This window comes from Saprolegnia diclina (genome assembly GCF_000281045.1).
Source record: "Saprolegnia diclina VS20 unplaced genomic scaffold supercont1.18, whole genome shotgun sequence".
In the NCBI taxonomy this organism is placed as follows: Eukaryota; Oomycota; class Saprolegniomycetes; order Saprolegniales; family Saprolegniaceae; genus Saprolegnia; species Saprolegnia diclina.
Genome location: NW_008246085.1, coordinates 78,061 through 89,220, shown reverse-complemented (window position 1 = coordinate 89,220; position 11,160 = coordinate 78,061). Strand labels below are relative to the sequence as shown.

Sequence of the window (11,160 nt, the reverse complement as noted above, 5' to 3'; positions counted from 1 at the left end):
ATAAAAATGTGTTTTGTGTCACGTCACCTTCCTCTGCATATCGTATGCGCTTCGTCCAATGCTGCAATGGTCGAGTTTGACGCTACTAGTCGTAATTTAGAAGGCTATTGCTGTGTTCAAGTAATGGAAACATCCACGGAAGGCGACGCGTTGCGTCAAGACCTACAACTTGTTGGTGGAGATGCTTTGTAGGCTACAAGTATCAAGTATCAAGATGGGTCGAGGTGCTGTGTTTGCAACACTGCGCAGAGACTAGCAAGCGTCTCCTGTACCCGCTCCAGGTTGTGCTCGAGTATCGTCGCTTGAGCCCCGGACGAGGCGCTGTGAGAGGTCCTTCCCAGCGTCATGGTCTATAGCGCGTCGACTCTTGTCGAGACTGATGAACCGGACGCAACTCCCACTCCGGTTGCACACCAGCGCGTTGGCAATTGTGCCGTCAATCGTGTCGTCAAATTGTTCGCGCGCTATCTGCTTCAACCTGCCGGCCAAGGTATAGTTTATACTAGCATAGTGCTGACTACAGCCAGTAGGTATTCGATCGTGAGCCTCGCGAGGTCTTCTGGACCCGTGACGAGCTCACTAATGTATACTGATTTTTCGCTTTGCCCTTGAGTCCACCTTTCGATTTTGATCTGTCTTGAACGAGCTCAAGCCAGCCGGTCGTCGAGGCCGGAGTGCAGAACAACAGATATAGGACGATCGGGCAACTTGTTGTGGCCTAAAATGGGGACTCTCAGCTCTAAGCTTTGCGCCAAGTACGGGTATTACTTCAAGCAGCACTATTCATATGGCTGGGTAGCCCTCGTCCAACACCGCGGCGTCCACGCGAATGAAATACATAAGATTTGGGGACTTGGTTGAACGAAACCGCACCCAAGGGTCAATAATTATTGACCCTTGCCGCGCCACTGCAAGGTGGTTCAACGAGCCCTAAACGCTTCGATGCGCGCCACGAACCGCGCTTCCTATCAGATATATTCACATATTAAACTAGACCAAAAGATATTCGATGTTGCTTGGACATTCGGGGTGAGATTGTCGTGCATTTTGGGTCGACAAATTGGAAGTATTGTCGACGCTAGTCAGGCCATCTGATCGGCCAATCCGGCGCGTCCTTAGCAGCTTTTTGACCAATCCAGGTCCATTGCTGCAAACGGTTCATGATGGCGAATTGTGGTGCGGCGGGTGACGCAACGCCTCCTGACGAGAGGCGAGGCCGCCCACGCCGCGCCGCGCCAAGCACATCGACCAACTCGGATGACGATGACGATGACGAAGATGACGCGCAGGTGCGCAAGGGAAAGCAGCGGTCGGCGTACTACCGCCACAAAGACAAGCGGCGAACCGAGCTCGAGTTCCTCCAAGACAAGGTCGCCGCGCTCGAGGAGCACGTGCGCGTCCTCCATGAGACAAATGAGCTCTGCGCGATCATGGACCCGCCGTCACTATGGGAGCAGCTGGCCAAGCGCGAGCGCAAGCGCCGGCTCGCTGCCGTGCGCGAAAACGAGCGGCTCAAAGCGTCGTTGGAGGAGCAAGTCAAGTTTGCCAAGTCGCTCGCTGCGATCGTACGCAAGCGGCCGCGCATTGCGCTCTTTGCAGACACCGAGACGGCGCTCCAGGAAGCCATTGCCCTCTGCGCCGACTTGCCCTCGCGCCAGCGCACGTGCCACGAAATTTCGGACGCGGCCCGCGCGGTGCTTGAGAGTGCCTTTGTCGAGGCGCACCTCATCGACCCGACAGGCCCCGTGCGCGCCCACCGAGCCGTCCTGCTCCACGGCGTCGTCCAAGTGCACACGATTCTGCACATCCGGCTGATGAGACCGCTCGAGGCCGTCGTGCGCGTCGCCTGGGACATTCTTCGCGGCGCCTACCCCGTCCGGTCGCTCGATGGCACGTACGAGCTCAAGGAAGAGATCGACGAGCACACGTCGTACGTGCATAGCGAGCGGCGCTATGCCGTGGGCACGATGCTCCGACGTGTCGTCATGCGGCGGTACGTCGAGTCGCCGTCCCAAGTAGTCCTCGTAGGCCGGAACGTCACACAGGACGCGTTGTACCCTGTCGATGCGCGCATCTCGGACGAGGCCTCGTGGATGACGTTTGAGGCGACGGCACCAAACGAGACGGTCGTCAAGTACTTTCAGAAATCGACACCCTGCTTTGACAAGCCTCTCGACGCGGCGACGATCGAGAGCCAGTACCTCCTGGATCTCTACGCCGATCACTCGTACCAGTTCGAACGGGCCGTGCTCATGCTTCTTCAGACCGACGGCAGCTCGTCCGACGACTCGGTAATCGACGCGTAGGCTGCCACGTCATAGCGGGAACGACACCGAACATCTTATCACGTCGTTATACACGTATAGTAGCACCGAGTAGCCACTGGATTTTTCTTGTGGGTTATCCAGCGCCTCGATAGCGACCACATGATACGTGCAGATCATTAATTGCTAGGATCGGGATCCACTGCATCGATAGCGATTACAGTGTATTTATCCTGCAAGACTCTCAAGTATTCGGTGTCGATGCGCTCGGAGAATAGCGAATGGCTGCGCGTGCTACGACGGGCAGCGCCCGACAGCTTTGTGGTCTTCCCCCAGTCGATGTTAGGCGGCCTCAACACTGGAAGGTGTTGCTTTGCTGTGATTGGCCGCTCAGGTCGCAATGGGCCAATGCGATGGCGATGTTGCGCTTGGTTTTGGCCAATGAAATGTGTTGATGACGGAGACAGCTAAAAACGCCCACAGAGCAATGGGCGACGACGCCCACAAAGCTGTCGAAGCCTGGCTCGGCGGCGTCGAGCTGCCTACGACCGCGTCGCCAAAGAAGCTCAGCTCGTTCCAGCGCCACCAGCTCAAGCAGAAGAACGAACTGCTGTACCTGCAGGCCAAGGTCGCCGAGCTTCAAGAGCAAGTCCGGGTCCTGAAAGAGTCGGCCGAGCTCACGGCCATGATCCAGCCGCCGTCGCTCTGGGAGCAGCTTGCAAAGCGGGAGCGCAAGCGCCGCCTCCAAGCCGTGCGTGAGAACGACAGGCTACAAGCCACCCTGCAAGACCAGGTCAAGTTTGCCGAGTCGCTCGCAGCGATCGTGCGCAAGCGGCCGCGACTCTCGCTCTTTGGCGCCGCATGCGAAAAGCCGTGGAAAACCGCAAGTCTTGGCGTGCGCCATAGCCACCGCGTCACGACGGCCCATGCGCTGTTGGACGATGAGTATGCAAATATCGACGGCGCGTACATTGAAGCGCGGCTCGTCGACTCGACGCACGACCACCGCCAGTACCTCGCGCATGTCGTACACGGCGCTGTCGAAGTGCACACAATTCTGCAGTGGACGATGCACACGGCGGTCGAGACTGCCTTCCGTTGTGTCTGGGACGTCATTCGCGGCGCCTATCCCGTTCGGAGCGTCGGTGGTGTCTACACGCTGCTCGAAGAGCTCGACGAGAGCACCGCGTATGTGCACAGCGTGTGCCACTACACAGTGGGAACCATGCTTCGGCGCGTCGTCATGCGCCGGTACATGGAACCTTCCGGTCGCTGCGTCATCGTAGCGCGCAACGTCACGAGCGACGCGCTGCACCCGACCGAGCCGGGTCTTGACATCTCGGAAGAAGTTTCTTGGCTCGTGCTCGAGCCCACTGGGACGGCGACTGTCGTTGCCAAGTACTTTCAAAAGTCCAAGCCAGCGTTCAAAGACTTTCGACCCGCCGAGATCCAAGAACCGGAGAGCAAGTACCTCATGGAGCTATATGGGAGCTACTGCGACGGTTTCATTGCGACCATGGAGAGCCTCGTCGATGGCGACACGAGCGGCGGTAGCTCGTCTGAAGAGTCGCACTGACCCGTACTAGTAGTATGTACAAGAATGACTCATGAGTCTGTGATACCGCCTCCAAGTCAAGTCTGCAGAGCTCGGAACTGGGTCATTTGGTCATCGTGACGTGTCAGACCGCCCCGGCGATTGCGAGGGACCACCTGCTAGCGCAATCGCCTTCGGAACACGCCGGCAACAACGTGGAGCGTCTCAGGCAAGTATCGTCGAGAGTCCAGGAGGCTGCCACGTATGAGTATGTCTGCGCGTGTCAAGCCTGTCGATCGCGTCACGAATCCAGTACGCGATACTGTTATAACACTGCTATGTGATTGGTCCGTTGGATGCCTGGTGGGCGACCGCGCGTTATAACACGCCGTATGCGTTGACACGCTGGCTTTTTCAGCGATTTGCAGCGTTCGGCGTTGATCGACGTTGATCGATGCGCCCAAGTACTTACGCGCATTCGGACCCTGGCGCAGCAGAGATCTTACTGCCAGACCCGGCGACAATGACGGAGCTCGTCGCTGGCATCTGCGACGACTTGGCGCGCGAGGCGCCGCCCCGCACCAAGCAGCAGATCGCCACGCTCAAGCACCGCAAGAAGCAGCAGGACGAGCTCGCGTACTTGAAGGCAACGGTGCACACGTTGCACACCGAGCTTGCTCGGCTCACAACGGAGAAGAGCCCGACGCGCAGCGCGAGTCGCTGGGAGCGACTGGCAAAAGGCGAGCGCAAGCGCCAGCACGACTCGCAGCGTGAGAACCGCCGGCTCAAAGAGATGCTCGAGGAGCAGGTGCAGTTCGCCGAGTGCCTCGTCAACCTTGTGCGCAAGCGACCAAAGATGGCGCTCATCGCTGACAACGAAGACGACCAATGGCGCCAGCTCGTGCTCGTGGCCGACCCGGCGCTCCGGCGCATTGCGATCCCGGCGATCGTCGACCGCGTGTTTGCCGACCTCGATAGCGCGTTCATCGAAGCCGGCTTGATCGAGTCGCCACTGCACCGCCACGAGTACGTACCCAAGATCACGCTACATCATACACTGGAGATCCAGACCATCGTCTGCGTGCCGTTCCCAGCTGCGTTTGGCGTCGCATGCGAGGCCGTGTGGCGTGTGCTCCGGGGCTCTGTGCCCATCCCGCAGCTCAACGGGTCGTATCGCCTCTTGCATGAAGTCGACGTTGACACGACGTATGTGGCCGGTGTTCGCCGACACGCTGCGCTCGAGACCCAGCGCCGCGTCGTCGTCAAGCGCTACCACGCCGCGCCGGCCCGCTTTGCCGTCATCTGTCGGAGCATTCACGCCGACGCCTTGTATCCGATGGACTCAAACTGCGCCCACTCGAACGAAGTGTCGTGGCTCACGGTCGAGCCGCTCTCGTTGACAGCGAGCATGGTCAAGTTTTTCCAAAAGTCGAGTCCGACCAAGCACGACGGCGCCGCGCTCGACGCCGAGTACCTCATGGAGGCTTTCTCGAAAAACACAGTCGGGTTTGAAGTCGCGATTCTCGACGAGATCCGCACGCTCCTGTAGCTAATTTATGTTCTATCGTCATCAATGTCAAAATGTATGGTCGTCCCTTCACATCCACGTGGCAGCGCGATAACGCACTTGCCGTCGACTTCAACATCACGCGGAAGAGTGGCGCATGCGGCGGCGGCGGACGACAGGCGCGCGAGGACCACACGTGCGTCGTCATGCAATCATGGCATCGGGTGGTAGGAGCTGGTGATACACACCCTGTGAGTGCACGGGTGGTATCGATCCTTCCGGCGTTTGCAGCAAGGCGAGAGGACTGGCGTTTGGTCGAGATTCGGATGTTGAAGTGATCCGGTAGGACTTTTCGATTTCAAATCAGGACAATCTCGCCCGTTTGCCCAAAAGCACATTCGGTTGCGGAAGAGAGAGTCCAAGGTGGCAAAATGAACCAAGGGGACAGCGCGACGTACCGCGCGATGCTCCTCCGCAGCCTCGAGACGCCGGACGGCGACTACATCAACAGCCTCAACATGGCCACGGGCAGCATCAACTTTACGCATGAGGAGCGTGCGATCCTCGAGACCATGTGCTCGACGCCCACGTCGAGCGCGTCGACCAAGTCGGAGCCCGACGAGACGCCACCGCCGCCGCCCAAGCCCGTCAACAAGCAGCAGCTGGCCGTCCAGCGCCACCGCAAGCGCCGCCAAAACGAGTTTGCCTATCTCAAGCAGGCGGTCGTCGACCTCCAATCGCAGCTCGTGTCGCTGAACCAGAGCCGCGAGCTGCGGGAGCTCCTGGACCCGCCGTCGCGCTGGGAAAAGCTCGCGAAAGAAGAGCGCAAGCGCGGGCAAGAGTCGGTGCTCGAGAACAAGCAGCTCAAAGAGGCCATTGAGGAGCAAGTGCAGTTTGCCGAATGCCTCGTCAACATTGTGCGCAAGAAGCCGCGGCTGGCCCACCTCTCGACCGAGCAACAAGATCTGTGGAAGCAGATGAAGCTGGTGGCCGACCCGTCGATCCGGTCGGTGGCGATCCACGCGATTCTAGACCGCGAGTTTGAAAAGGTCGACTCGGCGTTCATCGAAGCCGGGCTCCTCGACGACGTCGACATGCCGCCCAAGCGCCGGCACGTGCCTCGCTTCGAGCACGGCATGCTCGAGATCGAAACGACGCTCTGCGCGCATTTTGACGCGCCATGCGACCTCGTTGCTGCCGGTGTCTGGGACGTCTTCCGCGGGGTCGTCGAGCTCGTCGGCGTCCACGGTACGTACGCGCCGCTCACCGCCATGGAGGACAACGTCGCGTACGTGGCCGCCGTGCGTCCATACGGTCTTGGCGTCATTGAGCGCCGCATCCTCATCAAAAAGTACACGGAGGTGCCCGGCCGCGCTGTCTTTGTGGCGCGGGGCATCCATGAAGACGAGTGCTTTCCCGTGAAGGACGGCCACGCCGTCACAAACGAAGTCTCGTGGACAACGGTCGAGGTGTCGCCGACGTCCCCGGGGACCACGATCGTCAAGCACTTTCAGAAGCTCAAGCCCGCGCTCTCCGAGTACAAGACGATGGAAGAGGCCGTCCCGATCTCCAAGTACATCATGGAGGCCTACTCGCGCAACTCGATCGGAACTGGCCAAACGATCCGCGAGTACATTGCAAAGCTTCAAGCTGCCGCCGAGTCAAACGCTCTGGTCGCTTTGTAAGGTCCCGCACAAGGACGCTTAATTTATTCCATTTGCATTCTACGTGAGCGACCCTCGTCTCGTCTTTCTAGTTTCAACGTATCAATTTGCCACCATGAAGCATTCATCGCTCATCGTACGAGGAGCTGCGTACAGGCGTCGCGTAGGACCCACCAACACGTCCAGGAACACCGGCTCGTGGCGTGTTAGCTTGGACCAAAAAAAGTGTGTACCCTGTACTTTGTCGAACACACCAAGATGCAAACACACGGACAACCGAGTTCTAGCCGCCAAAGCCCCACGCGTTCGAGCCTTCGTCGGCGTCGGCGTTCCACGTAAAGAGGTTGGCGCCAACTACACGACAACGAGAGATGAGTCATTCGGAGAATCGATCGACCAATGGACGCGCTCGTACACTTGGTGCCTCGGGCAGGCGGGCACCCGCCGTGGAGGCTGAGCGGGTCAAGAATGTTCTGGCCCGTCTGGTCGTAGAAGAAGGCGGCCTTGAGCCGCTGGGCCGGCACCGCGAGGCCCTCGGAGCACTCGGCCATGCCGTCGCGTTGAATGTCCGTCACCAAACGCTCCTTGGAGTACGGGAACACGGTCTCGCCGCCCTCGGGCACGTCGTTGAGGTACAAAAAGAGCGTCACGAACCGGTTCGGCTCAAAGTGCTGAAACTGCACCGGTTTTCTACGCACGCAAATCAGACAAGTTGTCCTCGGAGCACAAAATGTACGTGTAGGCAAAAGCGTCGCCCGCACGTTTGGTCCACGACGCGACAACGAGGTCAAACATGGCGGGGGCGGTACGGAGAATGTTGAGGAGGGCATCGGTCGCGTCCTTGTTCTCTTCCAGCCACGCCGCCATGTTGGGTGCGCCCAGCGCCGCATCGATTTCCGCAGGCGTGTAGTCCTCCAAAACGTACGTGATCATCTAAACACACGCCACTTTAGACACGTGGCAGCACGAGCGGACCACGTCATACCGTGGTCTGGAACTGCATGCGATACGTCGGGTAGTCGCGGCCGTACGTGCGCACGACGACCGGCGCATCCTCGCCGACTTGCTCGACGCGCTCCTTGGCCCAGCGGATCCAGCGAAAGTAGTGCGATACGCCACTCGGCGGGTGCTTGGGCGCCCTACGCGGCGTGAGACTCTTATGCCTCACTGCGGAAGTCCTACTTGTAGTGGAGGGCGGGGAGCCCAATGTGCTTTTCCCATGCGGCAATGATGCCATCGAGCATGTACGGCTTGGACTCGAGAAGCTGCTTGAGGATGTCGACAGCCTTGTTCTGAACGTTCTCCTGGATCCAGTCGCGCCACGCAACGTCCGAGACGTGCTCGGTGGCAAAGTAGCCATTGGCCGCGGCCTCGTCCAAGAAGAGCTGCAACAGCGCATGCTGCCACCGACTCGTGTCGGCCACGACCGGGTACAGCGGATGGCCGCGTTGAAAACGCACGGGGACGCTCTCGGGCAGCGCGTCGATCGTCGCAGCCGCCCAATTCGCCCACGCCTCATAGTCGGCGACCGCGGTCGCCGATTGCTGCAAAAAGTCTTTGGAGCTGAAGTAGTCTTCGTGCTGGCGGAAGAACTGGCCGGTCTGATAGCGCAGCAGTTGCATGCGTTCGCAGTAGACGGGCGACGGCAGCCGCGCGAGCGCAGCCGTTCGGGCGCGAAAGTTGCGCGTGTAGTGCGAGTCGTCGAGAAACGCCGTGAAGCTCGTGCGGTCGGCGTGGTACCCGTCCGGCGCTTCCTTGCTGTCGACCGGCGACCGACTCAAATGCTCCAACCCGAGCTCGATCGCGTACTCGGTTTCGTCCGACGTGAAGAAGTCTTCGACGCCAAACACGAGCGGCGCCAACGAGAGCGTCTTGAGCGTGATGCCGTCCACCGTTCGCTCATAGCCGACTTGGATGCCCGGCCACACCCACAGCTGAAAGTCGGTAAGGATGTACACGATGCGGTCGCGGTCCAACTCGGCCGCGGTATCGATTTGCTGCCCGTCGCTGTTGTGGAGGCGAAGTCCGTTGGCCGCGTAGTCGGCATCGACGCCCAGCGCAAACGCCGCCGACGCCGTTAGCGCGTGCAAACAGCCGTCGGCCACGTCCCACGGCAAGACGACGCCGTCGTTCTCGCCGTTCAGCAAGAGCAGCACAGACTTTTGCGCGCGCAGCGTCTCGGGGCGATCGAGGTACGCTGTGACATGCACGCGGTCGGTGGGCGCCATCGGCGGCACGCACGCAGGGTCGGGCGAAAGGAGCTTGCGTGTCTGGATGCGCACGATATCGCTCCGGTACTTGTCTGGCAGCGGCGCCGACATGTTGACGGCGAGCTGGCGCGGGCCCTTGGAGAAGACGAGCGCATCGTCGTTTGTCTCGAGCGGGAACGAGTACAGCCCTGCAGCAATGGCAAAAAGCACGGGCACGAGGTACCACACCAAGTTGAAGCTGCTAGGCTTGGCCTTGGCTGGCACCTTGGCCTTGGTGGGCGAGGCCTCTGCCTCGGGCTCGCGCGCTGCAGCAGCTGTCTTGGTCATGGCGGCGCCAGTAGCAGAATGACCCACCGTCGTGCCACGCGTCGCGCCATAGACGCGCTAGCGTAGCATGTCTTTGTGGCGATCCCGATTGCCGTTCTGGCGGTCGTCCTCTTGCCCGATGGCCGGGATATTCTCGTTTCTGTCTCACTGCGCATCGTATCAAGTTGGTACAGTACTTGAGACGAAGCTGATAAAACGTCGACGTTCGACGGAACATTCGGCTGTCGAACACGACACGACACTGCAGACACCACCACCGTCCCATCGACGCGCCGCTGGGCAAATATATATTGCTCTCCGCGTTGCATAATATATATGCAGCGGCAAGTGGACGATTGAAGATCAATATAGGGCGGGCGTGGACCATTTCCAACTGACTAAATGGATTCATCGACGCCGAGAGTCCCAAGCGCAAGCGTCGTCGGGACCTCTACCGTCAGTGAAAACAATCGATTGCTACTATGCTAGTACGGGTGGAAGGGTTACGTCTCTGGTTCAGTGCGAAACTAAGATCGTAATCGTGGTGTCAAGAACGTATTCCAACAGCGAGTGTCTTAGCTGTGCACATGTGGCAAAGCGTTGATGTTGGCTCGTACGTGGTTCGCTTTTGCCGGATGTACACTCGCTTGATTATGAGGCACGATCAGGAATATAGCTCTACCTGCTGGACCAACGTCTACTGAAATGACCCTCCGTCTTGACCACAACGAACATATTAACGCCATTAGCTACCGACACGAATGCGGTCGACGACTGAGCGACGTAAATCCCAGCATCACACCAAGGACTTTGCCCTAGTTAGCTCGATCCTAATGTGCAATGAATGGCTTCGTAGGGCTATAGGAAGAAGTTGAGCCCTCGCGCACTAGCAAAGCGCTTTGCCATCGATGCTGACAAATGGACGCGTCCGACCCATTCAAAAGACTCGGCATCGCGAAGGATCAGGGCAGTAGCAGGGTTTCCCTGGCAGCGATCGACGAAGCCATTTCATTGGCTGGTGCCGACAGTTGAAAGGTCGCATAAATGTCGTTTTCATTGGTCAACGCTCAAAATTCGTAGCCAATCCGCATGCATGTCAAAAGGTGTCAAAAGTGCCAGCCAATCACCGTCTGGCAATGCCGACGATTGGCCAGCAGCCGCAGCGAACGAGCCCGCTCTGTCGAAGCTCAGTTTTGAATTGGTAGTCTAGTGACAAGAGCTTCCTATGATGATTCAAATTTGGAATTACCGGCTGAGCAATCAATGCGGAGAATTTGGCTGTTTCTGAGGAACACGCAACCTAGTGTTTATGTACTTTAGCTGTTAGGGGCATATCTTTTGTGATGATTAGCTAGATTTCTGACACCTCTTGTATGAGAGCCCGACGTACGCTACTCGCTGTAGCGTCCGCCGGGCCCGCTGAGCATAACCTTGCTATTTTACGTCTGAAACAAATATGCCCCTATGTACATCTATATCGACCAAGTTCTAGGATGAGAAAAACCTATCTATATAACTTTCGTTCTTCCTAACTAAAATTGCGGAGTTTCTTTCTCTGAGAACTTGATTTTCAAAAGCTTAGTCCCTAAGTCTCCAACCAATCCAGGGCATACATCAAGCCCAACAAATATATTCGTTTCAGACGCCACAATTTGTTATCTTCTCCGAACCCACA

General features: G+C 58.4%; 5 protein-coding genes across 5 annotated transcripts; 4 read left to right on the top strand and 1 right to left on the bottom strand.

Moving 5' to 3' along the window:
• Positions 1-1,157: 1,157 nt before the first annotated feature.
• Positions 1,158-2,477, top strand: SDRG_06519 (hypothetical protein). The gene has a single exon (XM_008612300.1). The coding sequence runs from the start codon at positions 1,161-1,163 to the stop codon at positions 2,304-2,306; it is 1,146 nt and encodes a 381-aa protein (XP_008610522.1). The 5' UTR covers positions 1,158-1,160; the 3' UTR covers positions 2,307-2,477.
• Positions 2,478-2,734: 257 nt separating this feature from the next.
• Positions 2,735-4,170, top strand: SDRG_06518 (hypothetical protein). The gene has a single exon (XM_008612299.1). The coding sequence runs from the start codon at positions 2,752-2,754 to the stop codon at positions 3,838-3,840; it is 1,089 nt and encodes a 362-aa protein (XP_008610521.1). The 5' UTR covers positions 2,735-2,751; the 3' UTR covers positions 3,841-4,170.
• Positions 4,171-4,205: 35 nt separating this feature from the next.
• On the top strand, positions 4,206-5,404 carry SDRG_06517 (hypothetical protein). Its single transcript, XM_008612298.1, has one exon. The coding sequence runs from the start codon at positions 4,253-4,255 to the stop codon at positions 5,345-5,347; it is 1,095 nt and encodes a 364-aa protein (XP_008610520.1). The 5' UTR covers positions 4,206-4,252; the 3' UTR covers positions 5,348-5,404.
• Positions 5,405-5,682: 278 nt separating this feature from the next.
• SDRG_06516 (hypothetical protein) lies at positions 5,683-7,032 on the top strand. Its single transcript, XM_008612297.1, has one exon. It carries the CDS (start codon positions 5,737-5,739, stop codon positions 6,988-6,990), a length of 1,254 nt encoding a protein of 417 aa, XP_008610519.1. The 5' UTR covers positions 5,683-5,736; the 3' UTR covers positions 6,991-7,032.
• On the bottom strand, positions 6,980-9,642 carry SDRG_06515 (hypothetical protein). Its single transcript, XM_008612296.1, has 6 exons — positions 8,152-9,642; positions 7,955-8,108; positions 7,706-7,902; positions 7,385-7,659; positions 7,110-7,323; positions 6,980-7,057 (listed from the first exon to the last, which is right to left on the bottom strand). Exons 1-5 carry the CDS (start codon positions 9,504-9,506, stop codon positions 7,253-7,255), a joined length of 2,052 nt encoding a protein of 683 aa, XP_008610518.1. The 5' UTR covers positions 9,507-9,642; the 3' UTR covers positions 6,980-7,057; positions 7,110-7,252.
• Positions 9,643-11,160: the final 1,518 nt, after the last annotated feature.